Consider the following 26,502-nt stretch of genomic DNA (forward strand, 5'->3'; position numbering starts at 1 on the left):
CGAGTACAGTATATATATATGAGATGAGTAATGTAGGGTATGTAAACAAAGTGGCATAGTTTAAAGTGGCTAGTGATACATGTATTACATAAAGATGCAGTAGATGATATAGAGTACAGTATATACATATACATATGAGATGAATCATGTGGGGTATGTAAACATATTAAGTAGCATTGTTTAAAGTGGCTAGTGATATATTTTCCATCAATTCCCATTATTAAAGTGGCTGGAGTTGAGTCAGTGTGTTGGCAGCAGCCAATCAATGTTAGTGGTGGCTGTTTAACAGTCTGATTTACTGGTTTCAGTGGGAAAGATGGTAAATGGTTCAGACATTAATGGAAAATATAAAAAAACTAAGATACTGAAGTTACCGGAGTCTACAATGGCAGACTGTTAATGTAGGGATAGTGAGAAGTAACATTCAAGACTGAAGCAATTATCCCCTCTAGTGGTATACTTCATACTGTACCAGGTTACTACACACACTGATAATACAAAACATTGAGGACACCTGCTCTTTCCATGACATAGACTGACCAAGTGAAAGCTATGACCCCTTATTGATGTCACTTGTTGAATCCACTTCAGTCAGAGTAGATGAAGGGGAGTTAAAGAAATATTTTAAAACCTTGAGAAAATTGAGACATGGGTTGTGTGTGTCATTCAGAGGGTGATTTAGCAAGAGAAAAGATTTAACTGTCTTTGAACGGGGTATGGTAGTAGGTGCCAGGCGCACCGGGTTAAGTGTGTCAAGAACTGCAACAGTGCTGTTTTTTTCATGCTCAACAGTTTCCCATGTGTATCAAGAATGGTCCACCACCCAAAGGACGTCCAGCCAACTTGACACAACATGGGCCAGCATCCTTGTGGAACACTTAGGGCAGCTTGTAGAGTCCATGCCCAGACGAAATGAGGCTGGTCTGAGGGAAAAAGGGTGTGCAACTCAATATTAAGAAGATGTTCCTAATGTTTTGTGCACTCAGTGTATGTCGTCCTACATGTTTTTAAATAGTACATTATCACAGTACAAAACCATATAAGTGTGGGCCTATAGTATCTGTAAATCATCTAAACATTGTTTTTTATTTCCATATGCAGATAATAAAGCATCATTGTTCATGTAATATTCTAATATATGCATTATACCTCCAGGAAGAGGAAATGGTCATAAATCAAATAGATGAAAAGACAGAAACAAAAATGTTTTTGAACTACAACTTATTTTATTTTAAAATGTCAAATTCAGTGCAAAGTAATGTAGTTCATTGGTGTCTACAGCCCTGTTGGGAGGCAAAGTGTCACAATAATCCTGTGGGGAGAGAAAACAAGAGAATACATTAAATTAATGCGTGTTAACTAATCAGGGTTCAACAAAGCACTTCAAGTCCTCAATTCCTTCAAAAGAGAGAGAGAAGGAGAAAGGAGTATGGTCCCTGCAGTAGGACTACATGCTGGCCATGAGGTTCTCCAAGTGGTACTCCAGGAGGCTGGAGAGCTCAGTGACCAGAGACTCTGGGTTAAAGTACCAGGCCAGCTGCTGGCCAAACATGTCATCTAGCAGAGCCATCAGTCCGCCCTGAAGAGAACACCACACAACACATAGAAAATGGCTCTGAGGTACTAGCTTATCAAGAGGAGAGAGACAATTAGAAATACTCCCCCTAAAATGGCATTGAAACCTGGTTAACCATGAATAAGGAAGTCAAAAGGAAGTACACTAAGAATATGGAAGTAAACAGGAAGTAACCTCTTGACTCTTACATTGAGCAGCAGTAGGATTCTATCAGCCTCTGGCTCCATGTTGGCAGCAGTGGGCAGGAAGGAGTACAGGAGAGCATACAGACGCTCCACGAACCCACCAGGGTGCTAAAGGAAACAAAGGAGGAGAAAAGAGGAGAGAAGAGATGAGGAATTTAAGTGAAACTGCTAATAGAGCGATATCAAAACATGTTCCAGTGAGATGCTACTTACCACCATCAGGGACTTCTGAGCTGTCATCATCCCAAACAGCACCAGCTCAAAGAGGACATCTATCATGTTCACATGATGGATCTAGGACAAGAAAACACGTTTGGAGAAAATAGGAATGATTTCATATAGATCAGCTACTGTGATGTATAAAAGACATGCATGTGGAAGAACTCAGTGAGACTTGAAAGAGTTAATGAACTCACCTTTGCCTCAGCCAGCTCCCTCTCAATGTCATTCCGCTTGGAGGGGTCACTCAGGTAGTCCACAAAGTCATTATAGGTACGGATGAATTTGGCCTCGTCCTATGACAAAGAAAAGAGCATCTTAGTGAACAGAACACATTTCCCCTCAGGGACGCTCTCTTTCCCTTGAAAGAGAAGGAGTTAGTGAGTTACCATGTGGTTGGCCTGAACAAGGCCGCCCAGGAGGACCTTTCCCGCCACAAACAGATGGTTCCTGCTCAGGGTGGAACCAAGCAGGGTCTAGGGAAGAGGGAAGAGTTAGGGTGAGACCTCTTCCTCTTGGAGACAGAACAAGAAGTCACAGAGACTAAAAGAACAGTGGGTCCACTCACAGTGAAGGCCTGGCGCAAGGAGACGAGCCTCAGGGCGATGTCCTCCACTCTCTTGGTGGTAAGGTAGAGGCTGTGAAAGGGAGGGAATGAAGCAGGTCAACCATTAGAGTCAATGGGGGATAACAGCATTATGACCACTATCCTTCAGCATTTGACAAGCTCAGACTACACAGACATTTAGAGGAACTCACTTTAGCAGAGGAACCTCCCTCTCCTCAGGCAGCAGGTCCTCCTCCCAGCCCTACGACAACAAAACAAGCATTCAAAATCAGTGACCAGTGCAATGACATAACAAACAATCGGTCAATGGAAGGATCTTAATGCTCCTAGTCAATAGTATGTGTGTGTAACGTCTGACCTCATAGCAGTTGTGGCCCTCAGGCTCTGGGTCAGTGAACTGCTGAGTGGTGGGAGTAGAGAAGGAGGCAGCCTCCGACCACGCTGAAGAGGAGAGAAGCCCGTCCAGCCCCATGTGGAGAGTGGCGTACACCACTGAGACATCAGTCTGCTGCTCAAAACACACACAGCACACCGGTTTACCACACACACGTTATTAGAAAACACACCAAATCGAATGCAAAAATGCCCAGTAATGTCTAGTCTATATACATAGGAAATCGTTTATTTACCTGGTAGCAGCCAAGCGTCACGTCCACAGACGTCTCGTGGCGGAGGTGAGACGCATAGTGGGTCACCCTGCCAGCCACACGCTGACAAAGAGAGAATACATATTCCAAATGGAATAAGTGAAGAAAAGCCTAATCTACTACTGTTTCAGTAGTATTTACATCTTACCTGGATCCAAGTGATGGACTGCACTTTGGTGGCACAGTAGGGGATGCCCTCTGGACTAAGCCTGGCTGTCTCCTTGGAGATGGCCCACACCAGTTGAGTCTCCAGGCCTCTCACCCTACTCACGTGGTGCATCCTCACCACCACCTGCTGTTGAGATAAACAACAAGACAACATCAACAAAACCACTTCGGCAATTGCTGTGACACATTTCCATCAAGATCAAATGACTGACAATATAGATTATGATTAGGTTGTTACAAAGACACATACCTGGGATCCCCCAAGCATGTAGGTGATGATGGGGCTGATGAACTGGAAAGTTCTCCAAGCTTTAACCACCGGACCGGCATTGTTCTGCACATTACAATACATTCATGTTGGAAACAGTAAACATTGTAACAGTGATGTGGTGACTGTGTGTGTGTGTGTGGGGGGGGGGGTCTCTTACCCTGATCACAACAGGCCCACAGTACTGGGGGCTGAACCTAATCAGAATCAACTGCCAAATGCCAGTGGCCTCCTAAAGCAGAAAGCAGACAAGAGATTTGTTTCATGTTAAAGAGACACAACTTGAATATCTGGGATATTTTTCAAACATAAAACCCCAAACTTTCAGAAAATTGTACCTCAAGGATAGTCTGCACATCTGACACATCCTCAAGGATGATAGCAGCATTCTGGACATCAAGGAGGACTGGCAGCTGTGGAACATCTGGCACATCATCCAATGGCACATCCAACTGGACCTCATCCAGGACAGTTGTTTCTAAAATTAGGAACATTGGAATATAAAATAAACTATTGTTAGGACATTAAAAAAAATAGCAAGATTTCTAATACTAGCTAGCTAGGTAGCAAAAGTTGATTGCTTAGCAACAGTTACTAAAGTTAATGTTACCTAGCAAGCTACAACATCTCGAGCACAAGCATTTTTGCCAAGTCTGAATGATAGAAATACACAACAACATTTCGCAAATTATAATGACATTGTTAAATGTAGTCAAAGAAGAGTTGTAAACTCCACATACCCTCTTCGAAGTCGCTGTCGCTGTCGACGATCACGAACCCTGCAAAACAGAAAAAGACAAGAAAAACAAGCCACAAATGAATTTGAACAACCTGTCGACGCAGTAGGCCGCCGACGTCCACGCACTCTCTCCGCCAGTCTTGAAAAGCACCCAGGCATTTTCCAGTCGATTGTTCTCAGGTCTCAAAAATCAAACAAGTTTGTTGTCAGCAGCAAAATTTTGTTTTCGCACAGAAAACGTTCCATAGAACGTCAGTTAGATGTCTCTTGGCAACACACGTTCGAAAATGATTGTTTACAAAATTGACAACTGTGTTGCCATAGAAATTAGTTTGGAATTCTGATTCCCTTTAGAATCCGTTAAAATGGCTTGTCATCATTCTAGTGACTTCGACGTGCTCCTTCGTAGCTCAGTTGATAAGAGCATGACGTGTTGCAAACATTGCTAAGATAGATAATGATTTCAGGGATTTTTGTGATGATGAGTTATCTGAAATTGAGATAAAAGACTGTATTAAAAGCCTTAAGGACAATAGGTCCCCTGGAAATGATGGTTTAATAAGCGAGTTTTATAAAGCATTCAATGATAAATTGATTCCTTTCATTCTTGCTATGTTTCAAGAATCAATAGAAAATGGGGAGTTCCTGGCATCCTTAAAACAAGGTGTAATTACTTTGATTCCCAAACTTAATAAGGATACTCTTTATATAGACAACTGGAGACCCACTAGCCTGTTCAATAATGATGGGAAATTATCACGTAATTCAGATCAGCTCTTTTTCAGAGCATATCTGATTGGTCAAAAGAGCAATTACTTTTAGAATAACTGTCTTCAAAGTAATGACTCGGGACTTCCGGGTGGATATGAACGCATATTTTAGTAATATTACTTGTTCACGTTACATTTAAGAACTTTAGATTCTACAGAGCAATGCAGGTAAGATGCTAGCGGAAAGGTCAGCTTAATCACTTTGCACCTGCACATAACTGGCGCGTTCTCACTCCCGTTCCTGTCGCAAGGCATTCTGGGACTTGCAGTCAAAAGCGTAATTCAATACTAACCAATACAATTACATATGTAAATAACTGTAAAGAAATATCTTTAATTACAGCTCAATGAATTAACTTAAACTGGAACACATTAAAGTTACAACAATTACTCAAAACAATGACTGAATTGGGCTGCCTGTCTCAACGAAGCCATAGAAACCTGGACATGCTCCAACTGAAATGTTCCCTCCTGTCAGCACTGATGTTGAATGGCATTAAATACACTTTTTTTGTTCTCTCCCATCCCCTGTAGGTTTGTTGAACATGAGTGGAAATGAAACTCCAGCACACTGGTAGCACTAAAGACGTGTGAGTATAACTTTTCCAGGTGAGTTGAACCTGCCTGTGGGTGCAGTGGGGATATTCCTGGGAGGTCTACTGATGAAGAGGTATAGCTTGGCGTTGTGTCTGGAGCCCAGCTGTCTTTCGTCACCTCCTTCATGGCCTACCTCCTCCTCCCTCTGCAGTCTGGCACTAAGTGTGACAACGTTCAGGTGGCTGGTCTGTGTCCTACAACGAGTAAATATGACATCTGATTGGTTGGTTGGTGGGTTGATAAAAACAAACGTTTTGATCAGTGGAATATGAGGGAGAGCTAGACCAAAACACACATGGGCTTGTGCCGGGGCTCCCACTTGTGGGAATATACAGTATGGTTGTTACAGAGCCAGGATTCCTGGCTGTTTTGTCACTGTGCCTGTGTCAATGATAGTTCAGCAACAATTATTTAAACATCATTATTACCAGCCATTTTCTCTGTCCCCCAGGTCCCCTGGTGTACGATGGCAGCCTGTTGTCAGAGTGTAACAGAGACTGCTACTGCTTGGCTGGGGAGTGGGACCCTGTGTGTTCAGACAACGGCATCACCTACACCTCCCACTGCCTCGCAGGCTGCGCCAGCTTTACAGGTTACGGCAAGAACACAGTACCAATACTATTAATGTACTGAAGTGTACAATGCTGGCCCATGTTGACTCCAATGCTTCCCACAGTTGTGTCAAGTTGGCTGTATGTCTTTTGAGTGGTGGACCATTCTTGATACACACGGGAAACTGTTGAGCGTAAAAAACCCAGCAGCGTTGCAGTTCTTGACATAAACAGGTACCCCTGGCACCTACTACCATGCCCCGTTGAAAGGCATGTAAATATTTTGTCTTGCCCATTCACCCTCTGAATGGCACACATACATAATCCATGTCTTAATTGTCTCAAGCCTTACAATACTTTTTTTAAAGTATATTGTATGTTCATTCATATCATGTTCTTTCAGAAGGGCCTCTCGCAACATTTCACAACTGCTCATGCCTCACAATTTGCAAGTGATATTAAGAACTCTCATGACCACCTTCTCTAAATTGTCTTGAAATACAACTCTCTTTCTGTTGTTTATGTTTTTGTGGGATGAATCTTACCTGCTTATTGTAATATGTTTCCTCCCAGCAGGCCTGCAGAGTCTGAAAATAAAGGCTGCTTCTACAGAATTCCTTGGAAGATAATGAAAATTATTATGCTATGTTATGCACATTATGCACAGGCATTTACAGTATGCTAAAATGAATTTCTCCTAAAGATTACCTTTGTGGGACCATAAATGAGCTCCGGAATGCACCAAACCCTATCCATGGTAAGATGGGGAAGTAATGCGGCGCTATATATATACGGGATGCTCTAGAGATAACAGGAATGACTTAAAGTCGCGAATGATCAATGATGGTGGAGTCGTCCAATATGCTGCAATTAGAACAGACCAACTAATCCAACCTTGGTTTACAAGTTAAATACATAGATTTGTGTAGGCATATATAAACAATCGACCACATCCATTTAAAGCAATGATTGTCAATTGAAAATGTGGTTGTTGTGTTATCCTGTTGTGTTATCCTGTTGTGTGCCTTGAGTGTCAGTCCCCTTAATCACATTATTCCAATATTTCCGAGCTCTGAATTGACACAATGAACACTTTTGCAATGATATTCGGTTAAAAATAAGAGTATGAATGACAATAAACGTATGACTTGGATTGTATGAATAATAGTGTAGTAAACAATATTGCTCAGCGTAGGAACTTTTGGTGTTTGGAAAGTATCCGTTTTTAGTCTCCATGACACGTATCACTTCGTTGTCTTGTTGGTAATAGTAAAAATGCACGACAGTCTGCATTGTAATGATCTAACAGGTGTTTTTCATGTTGTTTCTCACAATAAACAGACATTTGAGAACGGAATTGCTTACTGTTGTACCTATGATGCACAGACACACAAAGTTGTACAGTGTAGTTTGAATAATTAGTTTAAATTATTTGCAGATGTATTCCCTATTATTTACAAATCGAAAGATGTAACATTTGAAATGAATGTGGCAGAACAGTTTAGCATAGAGTTCTTGTGGGAGTCTTCTCCTTCAGTCTTTTTGCCTCCTAGGCCTCGTTTCTCATTACATGGGATTTCCCCAGTGCCAACTTCACATGAGATGGCCGCTTTCTACTGTCATGTGGTGCTGAATGACAGATATCGCTATGCCGATATTGCTGCTGTCCATGGTCCTGAAATTTACAATATTGCCTATTTGCATATGTACGACCGTCCAAACTTGACCCCACACACATTAATGCTAAACTCTCACACACTTTTGAACATTGCACAACCTGAAACAAGATACTGAAACAGCATTTTATTCCAAGTATGTTTGTGTTTGAATAAAGACCCGAAGAATGAAATCAATGTGTGGATGTTGATTGGACGTATGGATGTGCTTTGCAGAAGCCATTTTTTTTAAATTCCCTGTAGCGTGTAATTACTGGAGCATGATCAGATTGCTTTGTTTAAACCAGAATGAAGATTTGGTCTGAGAAACAATGCCGATTATAGCATGATAGCTTTTTAAACTTTTTATAAGGCAATGTATATATGACCCCCTTTCAAAGAGTCGCTCATTTATCACTTTCTTGCAGATATACAGTGCCTTCAGAAGATGTTCATACCCCTTAACTTATTCCTCATTTTGTTTTCTTACAGCCTGAGTTCCAAATGGATTAAATTATAGTTTAAAAATGTTCTCAACCAACTGCAGACAATACCCCATAATGACAAAGTGAAAACATGTTCAAAAAAAAAATTCTCAAATGTATTGAAAATGAAATACAGAAATATCTAATTTACATAAGTATTCACAATACATGTTAGAATCACCTTTGGCAGCGATTAAAGCTGTGAGTCTTTCTGGGTAAGTCTCCATGTGTCACGCCCTGGTCTAAGTATTCTGTGTTTTTCTTCATGTATTGGGTCAGGCCAGGGTGTGGCATGGAGTTTTTGTATTGTGGTGTGTTTGTCTTGGGGTTTTGGTGTGTATGTTTTTGGGATTGTAGGTAGTGGGGTTAACTAGCAAGGTCTATGGCTGTCTGGAGTGGTTCTCAATTAGAGGCAGGTGCTTATCGTTGTCTCTGATTGGGAACCATATTTAGGCAGCCATATTCTTTGAGTTTGTCGTGGGTGATTGTCCTTAGAGGATACTATGTTAGTTTGCACCAGTATAGGCTGTTTCGGTTTTCGTTACGGTCTTTGTTTTGTGTTTATTCGTGTTGTACGTAGTTCATTAAACATGGATCGAAATCGACACGCTGCAGTTTGGTCCGACTCTCCTTCACACCTAGAAAACCGTAACACGTTGACCGTTTGTCCCTGCATCTATAGGTTTTCGCTCTCTAAAATGTACACCTTTTTAATAGAACATTCCAATCATGTTATATTTCTATGTCCACGACAACGTTTAAACCCTAGCAGGAAACCAAATAAGACAGATTTTGGGGTGTAGTTACCCTTTAACTAGGCATGTCAGATAAGAATGACAGCCTAGGAACTGCCTTGTTCAGGGGCAGATTTTACCTTCTCGGCTCAGGGATTTGATCTTGCAACCTTCTGGTTACTAGTCCAACGCTCTACCCACCTGCCCGCCCAAGATTGAACTCGTATAATATTATAAATAAAATGCACTTCAATAAAGCGTTTCACATTCTCCACTGGTTGAAATACTATCCTGTCCTCAGATTAATGGAGTTAGATATGCATACGTTTTTTCCCTGTATATATGAATTACAAATCAATCATGTTTAGTCTATTATATAGTTACAATGTGTAATCATTGATATCCCAGGAGCAGTAAACACTGAAGTGTATAATTGTAATATACAGACACCGCATCGTTTGATATGACTGAAAGTGTCTGTCATACCAGAACCACACCTTTATTTGCCAAGGAAGAGTACATGATCGGTGAATATATTCAATACAGGCTACAAGATGGGAATCTCATACGTGGTATTAACTAAAATACATGTGTATATAGGTCTTGCATCCTTGGCACAATAAAGGTATATTCTACTCTAGGCTTCATTAATGCCATTGACTTCAGGGTCATTGATTGATATGAATATTAGTTCAGAACTACGTTTTAGGGTCCATACCCAGAGCGGCAACAGTTATTTTTAATCCGACTCAAGCAAGTAAATAGCTAGCCATGTTACTTTAGCTGCATTACAAGGCAAGTTTACAATTGTGCAGTCAATGCTTTACAGCCACTGTTTCACAAGACAACATCCTGGTTTGTTGGTTCTCAGGAGTCCCTGAAAGACAAATTCATTCTAACACTAGCTCGTCTGACCTTGCTAAATAGAGATTTTTGTAATTTAACTTGGACAAAAAAAAATATATATAGCCACGTCTCTACATTATCACATTCCTCTCAAATTGTACATTTGCTTGACTCGTTAAGACAACTTCCATCTGTTTTGTCAGCAATCTTCGTTGAGCGCCACAAGGCAAGGGTGGCTCGTGTCAAAATTAGTCTTGGTCATCCCAAAGCCTTGGGACCCAAATGCATAATGATTGCGCAAACTCCCCCTTGTGGTGGTCTGGAGCAATGAAACCGTTCCGCGGTGCAAGCTCGCAACTTTAAGGAGTGTCTTCAGTCCCCGCTGTTCCGTACGGTGTGTGTTGAAATCTAGTCCTGATGCGGAATAGATTGCAACGTATTCATGGCTCTACCTTCGTAGTTCGGACTTGGGGAATGCATGGGTGTCTGAGCTGTGCGCGAGTTTAAAACAGACAGCTCGGTACATTCAGCTTGTCAACACTTCTTACACAAACAAGTAGCGATGAAGTCATGCTCTTCCCATTTGAGCCATGAGATTGACATGCATATCATTGAAGAAGAAATGTCCATATTTGGATGGAAACCAAGCTAGTGAGAGGTATCAAGGAAAGTTGTAATTTCAGTTGAAAATTACCAACACTGCATCCAACCACAGCCCTGCTGGTTTCACTTTGGCAAACCACCATCTGCTATAACATTGAGTCAGTTCATCCTACTGGACAATGGAAAGCTTTTGTTTCGTCACCCATTGTTTGTCCTAGATGGGAAATAGTTGCGCAACACTTATCTCCCTCCGGTGGATGGTTCAGAGTTCCATGCTTACAAAAGGCTTGATTGATACATGTCAGATGACAAGCCTACGACATGGTGTTAAGGTAGCTCCAACGGTTAGGATTGTTTTATATAGAACACTTTATTTGACATGTTAGAACAATACATTACACCCAAAGAATGTATCCAGAAGAAACATATACATGACGCTCCTCAAAGAGGTCTTTGACATGTCGTTGACCTGTTGAGAGAGAGCGAACCTATTAGTTCAGTTATGGTCTGCCAGGGTCTGAAAAGCATAAAACAAGACCTACCTCTTTTCAGGTTGTCCTGATTCACACATTGTCCACTACAGGGGCCGCCAGTGGGACTACTGGCATCACAGATGACCACATCACAATGGACAAAGACCTAGGAATCAAAGATTTGATGGTGTCAGTTTTTTTTAAAGGGATGATTGCCACTCACAAAATTAAAGAATAAAGATTGTTGGGTGAACTTTGTTACCTGGCCACTCGGCTCAACCGCATCACCGGCGAAGGAAAACATAAAGGCCTCAAAGCGTTTGACGTGAGGGGGGAAGCGGACCCTGGCGTCAACTTCTACCGGGTGGAAGACCACACGGTATGGATCCTCGGGGTTCTCACAGCTGCCAGTGTAGAGAGAGGGACTAAGTTATGAACAAGAAAACGCTGCAAACCCCAACCGCCTTGTGTACGAAGTCTTGTGGTGGTGTCATGACTGTCCTGTGAGGATCAGATCAATTTACAGCAGAAGTGGGTTCTCCCCCTCCAGTATGAACTAAAGGAATGTTTTTGCTAACAGGCTTTACCCAACAACAATCACCTTTGTTTTTTCAAGACATATTTCATATACAATGTAAAGGCTAGAGACGTCCTACCTGTAGAGTAAGCGCGTTTCTAGTAAAAATCACAAAATAAAAACCAATATGACATTCATTTTCTATAGCTAATCTCTGAGTGCATAAAAGGAATGGTAACAGAAATTAACATTAGACCAGAAAACCGTGAGGCGCAAGCTAGACGTTTGGAACTTTCCTAACCTAGAAAATGAACTTAAGTGGGACCATTCTGCTACCACATCCAAACCATCCTACTCATCACCCACTGAGGAATCAGCGACAGGGTTGATTAGCCTATCTTCCAGAACGTGTGAAAGGAAAATCCATCCTGTAGTTCTGTTCAAGACTAGACATTGGAGCCACGGACAACGACGACATTGTGACCTCATGTAGCCAATCAGAGAGAAGACCAACCACCTACCTTTCCACGGCGGCATCCCACAAATACATTCATGCTTTTACTCCAAGCTGGTGCCGGTTCGTGTGTTCAAAAATGTATCAATGATAAGTGTCCCTTACGGAACGGTGGGGGGTGTGAAGAGAAACCTTGTAACAAGCTGTCATTGTGTCACCTGTGTGTTTAGCCTGTGTTATTTAGTTAGCTAGTAATTCAATTAAACCAACTTGTATAGTACTGAATCATAAGGCTGGGGTTTTTGCAGCTGCAAGGAGGATACGATGTAAAGTTAATAAGTTGACTATCAATTTAATAGATTTCTACCATCTAGAGTTTACGTCGGGAGACGGTAACTTTAAAACCGCTTCCTCGGCACCCCAAATCCTACGTTTTTATTTTAAAGAACAGAAATTGGGCTTTCCGTCAACAATATTTATTTTGGTCTAACATGTATATTCAATTCCATTGACATGAGGTGAGATGTCCCTCTAAATGGTTCTTAATTCTAAATGATCCAGAAAGGTCGCCTGTAGTCTGACCAGAATATTGATCGTGGTTTAACCAAAGTTGCCGAAGAGACAGTCGGTATCATCAACACAAGTACTTCATTTTAAACAAGAACTTCATGCAATGCGCCAGAGCAATTCTTCCGCTGTTGGAGAAAAATTGGTCACACAAAATAAATTCTACACCCACGGCATCGGAGTCACACGGAGGACTTCTGTGAAGGGCGCAGCTCTACTATACAAAGTAACCTACGCATTGACAGTTTAGGCCTACTTTTTTATTTGCATCTTTGGGAGGTTTATCCTTTACCGTTTAACTGCCAGATATTAGCAAAAAGGAATTTGTGAAAGCTGAAGATGTTATATTAAGAGAAACACCTACACCAGTACAAATCACTTGAGCTGACAGACGATGGTAAGGATTTTGCACAACGATATAGTTGTAGCTGAAGTGACAAATCTGAACTACCCATTTTGTGCACAGCCATGTGAATGTTGTCTTTTCCTATGATATACAAAACATTTCAGCCTGTTTTTTTTAAACTGCTATGACATTGCTGATTTAATAAACAGCTGCGAAGTTACGCCGTGTCCACATGGCCAAACTTAGGTTGATACCAATTCATAAAAATGGTCAAATTGCATGATTTCATAGCAAACCCGATCCCCCAAATGAATGGTTTTGACCAATAAAGTTGCTTCACTACACTGCTTGGTGTAACATGCAGCCAGATACTGAAAAGGCACCCGTAAAATAAAGTGTCATTTGCAGCGTGCATAATCATAAGTCATTGTAGCCCATTACAATGTAGGAAAAATAAGTCATCTTTCTATAGTAACCCAATTTAAATTCTTGAGATAAAATTAGGCCAGCATGTCCATCTGTGGCAAAGTGCTCACCCAAATAAAAAATGTAGTAACATTTTTTTAAATATGAACATTAGCTAGCTAAATAAGGTTAGCAAGATGCTGCTACACTTGACCGTGGTATTTGTTCATGTTTAGCAACTCCCAATTAGCGCATTCTCTAGGACAGGAAATTCCATTGAAAGCGGCATCAACTTCTGGGGATCCTGTCAACTGATCCTATTCAGTTTCAAACATCCATGCTGCACAGGCATCTGAACAATCCTTTAGGTTTAGTGCAATAACTGTTTTAAATACAAGAGGTCACTTGTGCCTGAATTCAACCCAAAACCAACAACTATTCAGTCAGTGTTAAGAGCAGTTTTATGTAACCAATCGGAAAGGCAAGCCAAGCTTGCCAGCCGCTCTTGATTTCCATTTGACTGACCATCAGCTTGGCACAACACTGAACTGTAGCAAACCAAAAGGATAACATTGAGTAAAAAGGTGTAGGTAATGCCAACATTAACCTTTTCACACACACAAGTTCCAAATATCTTAACAGTCGCCCCAGTGGGAGTTGATTTCATGCGCGTGATGTCAGAATGCACTCACCGTTCCAACATGTGGACATTTAACCCGCGCTGACCTCAGACCAAGGCACACTACCTGCTAATTTTCTAGAAGCCGTTTCAACTTCTAATTTTGCCTCATTCATTCACAAAAGTAGCCCATTTCACGGTTGCAGACCATTTAGATTTGAGAATTTAATGAGCCGGACAAACTTTCCTTCAAAAGAAAGCCCAAGCACTTCCCCAGATCAAGTATACAGTCCTTGCACATTTATTGCCTTCCTCACAAATAACTGTGGACATGCGTGTATTCCTATCAAAGTGCCTTATTTTCTGTGTCACGTGTTGTCGTTTCTACTGCATCGTACCGTAAGTATAATGTGCTTAGCGTTTTATTCATGCTTTCTGATTCTTGCCTAGATTGTAATGGACACGTGTGTAAAACACTTGAAGGTGGTACTGAATATAAGCTAACACCATACAATGCAGTCGGGTTATCACGTAAGCGTCTGTCAGACTTATGGTGATCTCAACTGGAGTAACCTCATTGTCTTGAATGCACTGAAGTCGTCAGTTGATTTGAACACGGCATCAGAGTGTAAACTACCTCAGGGTTGCCAGATCAGACCCCCCCTTTCCAGGGGTATATAGCTTAGAAAAACTGCCTCACCATTTATTGTTGATAAATTCCCAGATCTTAGTAATATTTCCTGCATCATCCTCTTCACAATACCTTCCCCCAAGGACTTAGCCCCCAATAATGGATTGTGCTATATCTTAGCTTTCGTGCTACGGTTGTATTTGGGGAGGTGACAACAATTGGCGTTTTGTATAGTTACCTGTAAACTACTTGTCATGTGATAATGTTTGTACTTGTTACGGCGTACACATGCTGAAGTGGCCAAACTAAGTTAAGATCTCAGGCAACGGGTCGCAGTGAACAGCATTCTAGGAGTTCTTGCTTGACAAACATGGCTGCCATACTTTCTATACTAGATTTACATGGCTCCCTTGTACCGCATCATACTGTAAAACAAGTCAACCTGTTATTTAGACTAGATGATAACGTTAACATTGATATATTTTACAAGCAAAGCTGGAATAAAGTTGTGAAGACCTTTATTTCTCAACACAAACATTGTTTAGATGCTTTTCAGACAACGCGGTTTAGAGTCGTTTGATGCAGCATACGTTCCAATGATACGCTGCAGGGACCACTCAGTGATAACAAGCATGTGATCATACGCGCCAGAATCTCCCATAAGTGTGAAATTGGGTGGAGATCTGGTGACAGACCGCACATGGCTCACATCGTTTTTAAGCATTGTGACCACTCGACCTATGGATGGGGGCATAGCCACGGTAGCCAAAGTAAATGGCCTGCCAAGCATGATAGGTTGCTAATTACTCAGGAACCACACCTGTGGAATAACACTTGTTTAGGCCCAAAAACAACATGTTACCCATTAATGATGAGATTCCACCGGGGTCGGGAGTCGCGGTCCTCGTTGAGGGTGGCCCAGCAGTGGTCAAGCACCAGCGCTACCTTGGGATCAGAGGACGTGGTCAGCTCCACCTCAAAGTGCAGAGGCTGTCTCAGGTACCTCACCACTGGATAGTCCTCCTCCTGGTGGAACGTGTTATACGAGGCGTCTGGAACACAGAACAAGACAACCGGGGGTCGTGGTCAGTGGGCACCATCGGAACTTGTCCATTAAGAAATGCTCGTTTATCATATCCTGTTGTGCCCCAATGAACACAAGCCATTTATAGCCAACACTATCCCCCACTAGAGGCTTCTGACAAATTCCCAAATCAGCTCCTCACCGTTACTACATAGCCACACCTGTAGATCTCAGAACGCAAGAGTAATATATCACAAGGCTTACATTTTTGGGAATGGTTTTGTAAAGGAGACCTTCCAAGATTCTTTTAGAGGCTAGGGGTCAAGTTGAAATTCTGAATTTGTGCACGCTTACCCTGAGCGAGTCTCATTCTGACCATTAGTCGACCCGTCCCAGTCTCGGCAAAAGGCTCGTTGTCACGCGGCCTGGTCAGGAAGGCCAATGTGCGAGTGATGTTGGCCACATAGGAGCAGGAAACCTTTAACCTAAAGAGGGATGTAAGCAACTTCAATAGGGGAAACGTCAAGCAGTGGAGTGGACACTGGTAGTAGAGGCACATTTTCCCTGTATACAAAGTATTGAGCAATGGATGAAGAAAAATAAACCTTATGAAAGCCAATAGCTACAATTGTGATGCGTAATGCACTTACTGATATTCCTCCTCTGAAGACGTCGTGGCATTCAGCTTCACCTCAAGTTCATCTGGCAAGGAGATTTCGTTCTCATACAGCATGACATTGTTGATAAACTATGTAGTAGAGGGGAATTGCTTATTACAGCCTGCAGAAGCAAACAGTCCGTAAATACACAGTACCCATCACCTCAGGGTAATAGTCATTTTACCTTCCTGGTGGTGCCACAGGAGTTCACAGTGAAGTGGAAGTAGGCGAAGCGATCGTCACTGTAGGTGGGACCACAGGCGGGGTCGCTCAGGGTCAGCTGACCGGGGTTCAGACCGGGAACAGAATCCACCTTCACCGCCAGCGCAGTCATCGTTCCGTTAGAGAAACACTCTTGGAGGTGGGGGAGCAAAAGACAGGTAGCCATCAGACCTGGGTTCTGTATTTGTTACACTAATTGAGCTTGAACCAATGGAATAGCACCAAAAATGCAAACCATGCCCATCTGGCACTACCATTTAGACTCACGGTATTTGCAAGGAACCCAGGTTTGGTAACCATGTTAAACGACAATTTATCGTAAGTAATTGTTTGAGAACCAACCAGTCAGCGTTTTGAGGAAGCTGCAAGCCAGGGAAAAGTATTTGATGGTCATGTTGTTGTAAGGATTCAACAGAGCCACATCCAGTCTGCTCCTGACAGAGGACGAGTGAACCGACTGGGAACCAATGGGAGAGTTCATTAGTCCAATATTGTATGCATGTATACAGGGTAAGGAAAGCGAAGCTAGCTGCAGCAATTTAGGTTAACATGTTTTGGGAGAGCGTCGTACCTCAAACACTGCGTCCGGCGAAGAGAAGGGCAACGTGATGGTGAAGTCTGTGTCGCCCTCTGTTAAATACTGTTGAGCAAACTCATGGTTAAGCAGCCGCTTGCCAACCAAGACCACAAAAAAGGGCTCTTGGTTCCTGTAGTCCACAGTGATGTGGAAGTTCTCCTGATCACAGTTGCCAGTGACTGAGGGTGGCACTACAAGGACAAACAGGGTTGTGTTCATTAATTAAGCACAAAAAACAGGAAGGTACTACTTGAACTTGTCCAAGAAGAAACCCTTGTTTAGATTGCAAAATGTTTTGCTACGGTGGGACTGAATAAACACGATCCTGGCAAATCAGGAACAGGGAAACTGGGTCCAAATACTCTAAAGCTTAACATTCTCTGTAGAAAGACCGCATAGGAAAACCCTACAGTATGGCTAGTTGGTCTTTCACTGCCAATTTCCTTTCAGGGCAATCATTAACGAGAGGAAACCATTCAACAGTAGTTTGGCGTAGTCCAGAGGCATACCAATGTCCAGCAGTACAGCGTCCACAACGGCAGAGTGAGAGAAAGGAGCGTACTCTGGAAAGATGACCAGGCCGTAGATCAGCTGAAGAGTGAAGGTTGTGACACCTTGTTCCGCCCTTCTCTGTAGTGAAGTTAAAAGCATTGGTCAGCATTATTGTTGCAACAGAACTCTATTCAACATCAAGTGACAACTAAGTACATATGGGGACTATTAAAACAACACTTGAGTAAATGAGGGATACAAAGTACATTTGTGCCATTATTTATATTTTGTTGGTGGCCCACTTATTAGGGCATGAACAAATCACTGCGTGTGGCTTTGCATTTAACAGAAACACACCTCCTTAAAGACCACCGGGTCTGAGAAGGGCACCTCCATCCTGAAGGTCTTCAAGGTGTTGTCCGGGGATCTCTGCTCTTGAACATTGAAGCCCCTGGCGTTGCACTCTGCAACAGTTAGCACCATGGTGGGAAAGGTGATGTTCAGCAGCTCCACATCAAGGTTGAAGGTCCCCAACTCAAGCACAAACACTGCCTGCTCAGGAACTGTGTCTAAGGGCGTGTCTGTTCATTGGCAAACAAAGGAAAACATTTTGAAATGCGGTACAATGGAAGTTGAAAATTGACATTTGTTATTGGGTAAGTCCAGGTATTGCCTCCCTGTTTCAGTACATTTTCTGTTTTGTGCCTAATGAACAACCCAGGCATCCCAAATTACCATAGGCGCCATTTAACTAAACCAGACTCACAGTTGCGAACTTGTGGAGGCCTGGCCATCGGAGGTGTTGTGATAGGGAAGAGGACTTTATAGCTGGTGTTCTCGTGTGCGACCTCCTCGATCCACAGCAACTCAAGCATGGGCTCAATGGTGTAAGTGACAAAGTACTGGTCATCCTGAATATGGCTCTGTAAGGGAGACGAGTGATGCAGTCAGGCTGTAATACACAATTTGAGTGCAAAAACAGGTAAATGTTCCTTATAAGCCAGAATGTTAAATACAATTATTCTACCACTTGTCTTTTTGCCGCTCGTAATTTAAGACACAATATCCAAAGGAAAGTATTGGTTACCAGACTTTAGAAAGCTGGTAGGTGTATGGTTGTCAACTTGCATTTTCAAAGCAACTGACACGCAAAGTAAACACTTGCGCAATATGTAAACAGCAGCCGAGTGTTGCTTGCATTCAGTTGACAGTGGCAAAGCTACCGCCTCCCTAAAAAGTCAGGTAAACAATACTTTAGTGTGGATATTTGGTCTGAAATTTCAAGCGGCTAAAGGACAAACTGCAAAGACAAGAGGTAGAGTATGTTTAAGTGTAATTTTATGCAAAATTCTCACATTTTGCAAACCATTGTATATTAGCCTGGTTAAGCAAACAATTGCTCAATAAGAAACGTTTTACACAAGACAACGTTTCTAGGAGTTTACCCATGAGAGATGGCAAAGGGTTACTGCAAAGCACTGACAACTGCTATAGTATAAAGGGCTCTACAAATAAGACAGGAACATTTTACTCATCCAATGCTGACCTTGAAGTAGCCGCCAACCGCCCCCACCGGAATTTCAACAATAATATGAGCCTCTGTGACTAAAACCGAGTAGTTTCTGGCAGCCATTTCCTCAGTGTCCAGCCTCTTAGCGTCAATTCCCATGTACACCTCCAACATGGTGAAGGCATCAGAGGAGAAAAGTGGGTCTATGTGCTTGGGCATGTACCAGGTGATCACTTCTGGAGTAAAGGCCACTGCCTCTGCAGTGACACAAGAAGCCAAGTGCACATCAAAACAGAACATTTTGCAACTGAAAACTGTGCCATTATTTGGAAAAAGTTCACCAAAACATTTTCCCAACTGAACACTACATGAATGTCTTGTCTGGAGCCAATTAAGAACTGGGCTTATAGGATCTTAAATTATTTCACACTCAACCTGGTGTTGGACAAACAGCCGTGGCATCTACTCGAGTAACCAGCCACTTCTGCTCAAAGAAGGTTGAGGTTGAGAGCACCCGCATCGGAACCCCAGCTACCTGTTCAGTAGGACACACCGGTATTAACAATATGTTGCAGAGTTCAGGTAGGGCCACCGTTTCCAAATGTTTGCTCTACTGGTCAGCTTACATTCTGGAGGTATGTCTCCTCTGCATTATGAGGGCTTCTTAACACCAGCCGTGTGGGAGTGTTGGCTATTGCATAGCCCTTCCTTTGGACCTCATCCACATTCATGACATTCTTGCTAGGACTAAAGACGACTGCTGTCATTTTGTATCCTGAAGCAACAGCCTGTCTCAGGAAATGGAAACATGAATTAAACAAAATTGTCAAACGCACATTGTTTAGCGCCATCCTGTCATTTGTAGTGAAATTACAGAAACTGAAATATATAAACCTCAGCTCCCCTCCGGAAGTTGCCGCTCCTTGCTTTCGGGCCCCCAGTGGGCTGTTTGGGGATGGTTTGGATGTCTGGAAGAGTCCTTCTGACAGACACCTAGAGAAGAAAGGCCATTATTCCCTATGCATTTTCTCCCTCCCATACAAGAGGAAATCAAGGGCCAGTTCAGAAATCTGTCCACTCGCCTCCTTAAATGCATTGAGAATAGGCCAAAATTCCTCACCTCTAAAGTTCTCCTATGTGCATTTTGAAGACGCGAGTGGAATTGAGATCAAGACCTAGAGTCAAGACCTCTACGTTGTGTCGCAGAAGAAATGAAACACTGGACAGTTGTAGCTCTAGACAGATCATTTATACAGGCAGTACGACAAGCGGGACTGTAAACATGTCCATTGGGGCATGCTCTGCTCACTTGCCTCCATGTAGTTGCGGTCGCACAGAATCTCTCGGGAGGTCCAGGGGGTGTAGCTACAGGTTTTGCCCACTCTATAAACAGGGTCTTCAGTCATGTGGTTTCCTGGCAGCCTGAACTGCATGACCAAGCTGAACATCTTATCATCCTAAAATGAAGGGGGAAGGGAAAAAAGCCTTCATTATATAGCAAAAAAACTAATTCAGGTGACATTCATGCAAGTTATAGACTGTGGCAAAATTGGCTATATGAATGCAGCTGCCACTGTATTGAAGCCACACTACAGGAGTAGAGCTCAATAGTTCACATCACTGCAGTCTGTATCAGAAAGTTGGCTGGCCCTCTGAAAGCCCTCCATAAACTTCTGCTGTACCTTACGTCATCGTTAACTTAGAGGTAAGAGATACCAGACCAAGGGGTGGCTAACAATGGAGATCCTTTTGATATCCACAGAGTTAAGTAAAACTGCTTCAATGTTTCTGGAACCGGACTTCGGCAACTCAGGCTTATTGAGGACCTTTTTACTGAAGAATGGGTTCAGTTATTTCATTTTTCCATCTAGTGATGCAAATATAGACTTGTATCTTTGTGTAGACAGGGCTCATCTGTAAAAGAGCCTGGTCTCAGCATGACTCCATGTCAAAGGTAAATAAAATGACATTGCTACAGTACGAGTTGCAAATGCAGTGACACTGAAAGGCAAACTGTCCATTTGAAGTACAAGCAAACACTACAGTTCTTAGGGTTACCATGTTTTGGGAAAAGCAGTTTTGAAGAGAAGCAAAAAACATGGCATTCCCCATGGGGTCAAATTTAAAGCTGAATCCACACTGAGTAGCAAGGCCAGGCGTCAGGTTTATGATCTGTGTGTCATCTGGAAGGGATGGAGATGGTGTGAACACAATAGATGACAAGCAATATCAAGCCATGAATTATGAAAGGAGAGAAAGAGAATCATAAGAGGCAAACTCACTGAAGACAGCGTCAACCTCTTCAAAAAGAGGAGCGACACTCAAACGAATAACGTTACCAAGGCATTCAGCGTTGAGGTCATCTGGAATAGGAAAGGTTAGTTAAAAAAAACATATTTTAAATATGTCAAACACTTAGTGCTTAAATTTGCAAGGTGCAAAATGCATACTTATAGGTGTCTGTTGTGCTTGTATGCCCACAGCTGCCATCAATAGGCAAAACAACCTGTAAGGCATTTGACAAATTATTATGATTAAAAGGAGGAAGAACACAACTCAAATGTTTGCGTCGCATAAGACTCTCCTAGGCCTGCTACTACTTACCCTGAGCTAAGGAAAATAATCATTGTAGAACAGATTTGTTCTGATAAAATACCCAGCTACAGAACCTGATATTTGACCCAAAGTGTGCAGCCTACAGCCCAGGGGTATGCAACTTTTACCCTATGACAAAGGCTTCCCACACTCAGTCACCTGAACCCCAAAGGGCTGCACATTTTCTTTTTATTCCCCTAGCCCTACAAAGCTGATTCAAATAATCATCCAGCTTTGTTAATCTGAATCAGCTGTGTAGTGTTAGGACAAACACCTAAATGTAAGGCTACTGTTCAATTTTAGAAGGGTGCTCCGCCCTCACCGCTTTTATCCATTCATGTCAGGGGCCATGGACCGGTGCACCTCGGCTCAGGTTAATAGAACTCCCTCATTAGCAGCACAACAGCCTTTCACAGGTGAAAAGCATAATTACCCAACCGTCTACAATTGTAGCCCAGACAGAGAGAAAGATATTGGCCTCTAATGGCCAAAATGCTGCATTTCATGCACTTTCACAATTTGAATGTAGTCAACTGGGTGGGACTACCAACTTCATTTGGCTGAGCCCTACTGGTGACCCTGTTGAAGTCATGTCCAATCGGGTCATCAGAAGGGCTCAGACAATTGTGAAGAAGAAATGTTACTACTTTAATGTGAAGATAGCCTCAATGGCACTGCCCATGCTGTCACAGACACTATATTGGCACAGATACATAGATGAGTCTTTTATCTTCTTATGGCTTCTTATTATCTTCTTGTCCAGAGGTGCCCAGAGTAAACTGCCTGCTACTCAGTCCCAGAAGCTAAGATATGCATATTATTAGTATATTTGGATAGAAAACCCTCTGAAGGTTCTAAAACCGTTTGAATGATGTCTGTGAGTAGAACAGAGCACATATGGCAGGCAAAAACCAGAGAAAAAAATCCAACCAGGAAGTGGGAAATCTGAGGTTGGTCGTTTTTCAACTCATTCCCTATTGAAGACACAGTGGGATATTGGTCATGTTGCACTTCCTAGATGTCAACAGGCTTCCACTAGATGTCAACCGTCTTTAGAACCTTGTTTGATGCTTCTACTGTGAGGTGAGGGCGAATGAGAGGGGAATGAGTCAGAGGTCTGGCAGAATGCCTTGAGCTCGTGACGCTCGTTCACATGAGAGCGAGCTCTGTTCCATCGCAATTCTACAGACAAAGGAATTCTCCGGTTGGAACATTATTGAAGATGTATTTTAACAACATCCTAAAGATTGATTCTATACATCGTTTGACATGTTTCTACGGACTGTAACATAACTTTTTGACATTTCGTCTGCTCCTAATGAACACGCTTCGTGAGATTGGATTTGTTTACAAAACTCGCTAACAAAAGTAGCTATTTGGACATAAATGATCGAACAAAACAAACATTTATTGTGGAACTGGGATTCCTGGGATTGATGAAGATGAAGATCATCTAAGGTAAGTGAATATTTATAATGTTATTTCTGACTTCTGTTGACCTCTTTTTGGCCTGTTTGGGCTCTGAGCGCCGTAGTCAGATTATTGCATGGTTTGCTTTGTCCGTAAAGGTTTTTTGAAATCTGACACAGCGGTTGCATTAAGCAGAAATATATCTTTAATTCTGTGCATAACAATTTTATTTTCATCTACATTTATTATGAGTATTTCTGTAAACTGATGTGGCTCTCTGCAAAATCACCGGATGTTTTTGGAACTACTGAACATAACGCTCCAAAGTATACTGAGATTCTTTTGATATAAATATGAACTTTATCGAACAAAACATACATGTATTGTGTAACATGAAGTCCTATGTGTCATCTGATGAAGATCATCAAAGGTTAGTGATTAATTTTATCTCTATTTCAGATTTTTGTGACTCCTCTCTTTGGCTGGAAAAATGAGTGTGTTTTTCTGTGACTTGTCTCTGACCAAACATAATCGTTTGTGGTGCTTTCGCCGTAAAGCCTATTTGAAATCGGGCACTGTGGTGGCATTAACAAGAAGTGTATTTTTAAAATGGTGTGAAATACTTGTATGTCTGAGGAATTTTAATTATGAGATTTCTGTTCTTTTGAATTTGGCGCCCTGCACTTTCACTGGCTGTTGTCATATCGATCAGCCCTAAGAAGATTTATCTATCTCTATGAGGCAAGACAATTGTCATTCAGGATTAAAAGGTGACTGCACTTCCTCATTTGGCCTTAGCTGTGTTCGAATACTCGTACTAACTGTACTGTTTGTGACATGAATTGAGTATTTAGTATGCTTATTGGTCATAGTATACCTGTATAAATATATCATAGTATACCTCTATACCTCTGGCCCTTCTTTGGACACTGTGTTAACTAACCTCCAGATGAGCTTCAATGCCATACAACTCTCCTTCCGTGGCCTCCAACTGCTCTTAAATGCAAGTAAAACTAAATGCATGCTCTTCAACCGATCGCTGCCCGCACCTGTCCGCCCGTCCAGCATCACTACTCTGGACGGTTCTGACTTAGAATATGTGGACTACAAATACCTAGGTGTCTGGTTAGACTGTAAACTCTCCTTCCAGACTCACATTAAGCATCTCCAATCCAAAAGCCCCATTTACTACCCACCACTGCAACCTATATGCTCTCGTTGGCTGGCCCTCGCTTCATACTCGTCGCCAAACCCACTGGCTCCAGGTCATCTACAAGTCTCTGCTAGGTAAAGCCCCGCCTTATCTCATCTCACTGGTCACCATAGCAGCACCGACCCATAGCACAAGCTCCAACAGGAGAATCTCACTGGTCACCCCCAAAGCCAATTTTTCCTTTGGCCGCCTTTACTTCCAGTTCTCTGCTGCAAATGACTGGAACAAACTGCAAAAATCACTGAAGCTGGAGACTCAGATCTCCCTCACTAAGCTTTAAGCACCAGCTGTCAGAACAGCTCACAGATCACTGCACCTGTACATAGCCCATCTGTAAATAGCCCATCCAACTACCTCATCCCCTTGCTGTATTTATTTATTTATCTTGCTCCTTTGCACCCCAGTATCTCTACTTGCACATTCATCTTCTGCACATCTACCATTCCAGTGTTTAATTGCTATATTGTAATTACTTCGCCACCATGGCCTATTTATTGCCTTACCTCCCTTATCCTTTCCTTATTTGCACACACTGTATATAGACTTTTTCTACTGTATGTTTGTTTATTCCATCTGTAACTCTGTGTTGTTGTATGTGTCGAACTGCTTTGCTTTATCTTGGCCAGGTTGCAGTTGTAAATGAGAGCTTGTTCTCAACTAGCCTAACTGGTTAAATGAAGGTGAAATAAAATAGAAATAAAAAAATACTATGGATATATTTAGTATGCCAAATGTTCCAGGATGTCGTACTAAATTCACCAAAATATGAGGAATACACGAAGAGGACACTGTTTCAGTACTTTAGGGCCAATAATGCAATTCTTCAGGAAATGGGAAATTTCCAGATTTGTTGGAAATGGCGGAAAATATGCAGTCGAAGTACAACGAGAGCGGATACAAATTCATTGCTTTAACTAATTATGACAAATATTAAGAAAATGTTGAGCAATGTAATAAAGTAATTACTTTTTAAATAAGTTAACTTACACGTTATATTGGCTGACAATTTGTTAGCTACACTGGTCTTACGAACCACATAGCGTATCAGTACAGCAGTATGTACCGGTATGTTGTTAGCTAGATACCTAACGTTAGTTGGCTACTTATAGATAAAACTTGACAGTATAATAACTATAGGCTATCTAACTAACTACCCAATGTTTGACGTGATTATTCCCGTCATTCTGAGTTTAGCTAAATGGTATAGTCATTGTGCGTTCTCAATGGACATTCGGGTGCTTTTGTAAATTCGCTCTGGCTGTCTACTCTGCTCTGAATTTACAAACAGACAATCTGACAAAGCTCTGAATTCATGAGCGCATTCTGGAACTCCTGATTGAATTTAAGAACACACCTGAAGTCGTATAATGTCTAACCAGTCATTTGTTATGCTAGATAGCTAGCAAGAGGTTGCATAGCAACAGCATCACCTTCCGGTAGACAGGTGAAAAGCTAGAATGCGCAATTGAAAGCATACTGTTCGTTTACAGTATACTAAAATGAACTAATAATATATAATATTCAGTATATACTCATTAAGTATGTAGTATACAGTATGTTAGTGTGGGTATTCGAGCACAGCTCTTGTTTTTCATCAATGCTCATTAAGAAATGCTAGCGGCCATGACTGAAGGCAAACAAGAATTGTCTTGGGGGTGTGGTTTGATGTGGGTGTTTCTTGGATGTGTTTTTACCATTCAATTGCAATAAACAAGTGCAGTAGTGAATACGTAAGGTAAGCCAGCTTTGCTGTAGAAAACAACGTTTTGAAGTTGAGGACTTCTCCCGATGAGCATTGATACCAGAGCACGCTCATTTGGGCTACAGTTTGAATCACAACGTACCAGATGAGTGCGGAATCTGACTTTGGACATTGAATTATTATTATTTAAAAAATGTTGTGTTCGATCAAAACATTCGGTTTTGGAAGTGAATGTAGTGGTGCGTTTGGTTGGTGGATCTGCACATCTGTAATGAGGTAGGCTGTGCAGGTAGCCCAGATGAGAGTACGTCTGAGATGGATGAAGGTGAAAGGATCAGTGATGAGTGGTAAATTGCATCTTGGCTGACACTTAAATAACGTGCCATAGAATTATGCGGAACCACGCAAGATGTGCTGCAGGATGCCGCAACATTTAAGCTTATACGGTTCCAAAAAAGGACCGCAAAAACATACG

General features: G+C 42.0%; 1 protein-coding gene across 2 annotated transcripts; it reads right to left on the minus strand.

Annotated features, from left to right (window-relative positions):
- Positions 1-10,961: 10,961 nt before the first annotated feature.
- Positions 10,962-21,904, minus strand: LOC116371922 (uncharacterized). 2 transcript variants are annotated; one of them, XM_031821062.1, is made up of 21 exons: positions 21,712-21,904; positions 21,558-21,613; positions 21,390-21,470; positions 21,166-21,290; positions 20,421-20,564; positions 20,002-20,100; positions 19,734-19,895; positions 19,543-19,642; positions 19,144-19,364; positions 18,364-18,520; positions 17,955-18,178; positions 17,615-17,735; positions 17,100-17,296; positions 16,871-16,985; positions 16,491-16,660; positions 16,298-16,395; positions 16,002-16,132; positions 15,486-15,675; positions 11,347-11,488; positions 11,154-11,250; positions 10,962-11,080 (listed from the first exon to the last, which is right to left on the minus strand). In XM_031821062.1, exons 1-21 carry the CDS (start codon positions 21,732-21,734, stop codon positions 11,007-11,009), a joined length of 2,727 nt encoding a protein of 908 aa, XP_031676922.1. In that variant the 5' UTR covers positions 21,735-21,904; the 3' UTR covers positions 10,962-11,006. The 2 variants fall into 2 exon arrangements, with proteins under 2 accessions (XP_031676922.1, XP_031676923.1); XM_031821063.1 differs by having other exon boundaries at positions 20,421-20,561; positions 21,712-21,874.
- Between the last annotated feature and the right edge of the window lie 4,598 nt (positions 21,905-26,502).

Source organism: Oncorhynchus kisutch, unplaced genomic scaffold (assembly GCF_002021735.2).
Source record: "Oncorhynchus kisutch isolate 150728-3 unplaced genomic scaffold, Okis_V2 scaffold3827, whole genome shotgun sequence".
In the NCBI taxonomy this organism is placed as follows: domain Eukaryota; kingdom Metazoa; phylum Chordata; class Actinopteri; order Salmoniformes; family Salmonidae; genus Oncorhynchus; species Oncorhynchus kisutch.

What these genes read in the sequence shown, in the direction of transcription:
- LOC116371922 (XM_031821062.1), bottom strand. Translation starts at nt 21,734, where the DNA reads ATGATTATTTTCCTTAGCTCAGG. An exon ending in CGGTTGGCGGCTACTTCAAG is followed by an intron (nt 18,521 to 19,143) that starts GTCAGCATTGGA and finishes TCTCCCTTACAG; the next exon opens with AGCCATATTCAGGATGACCA. An exon ending in CGCCGGACGCAGTGTTTGAG is followed by an intron (nt 16,986 to 17,099) that starts GTACGACGCTCT and finishes ATTGGTTCCCAG; the next exon opens with TCGGTTCACTCGTCCTCTGT.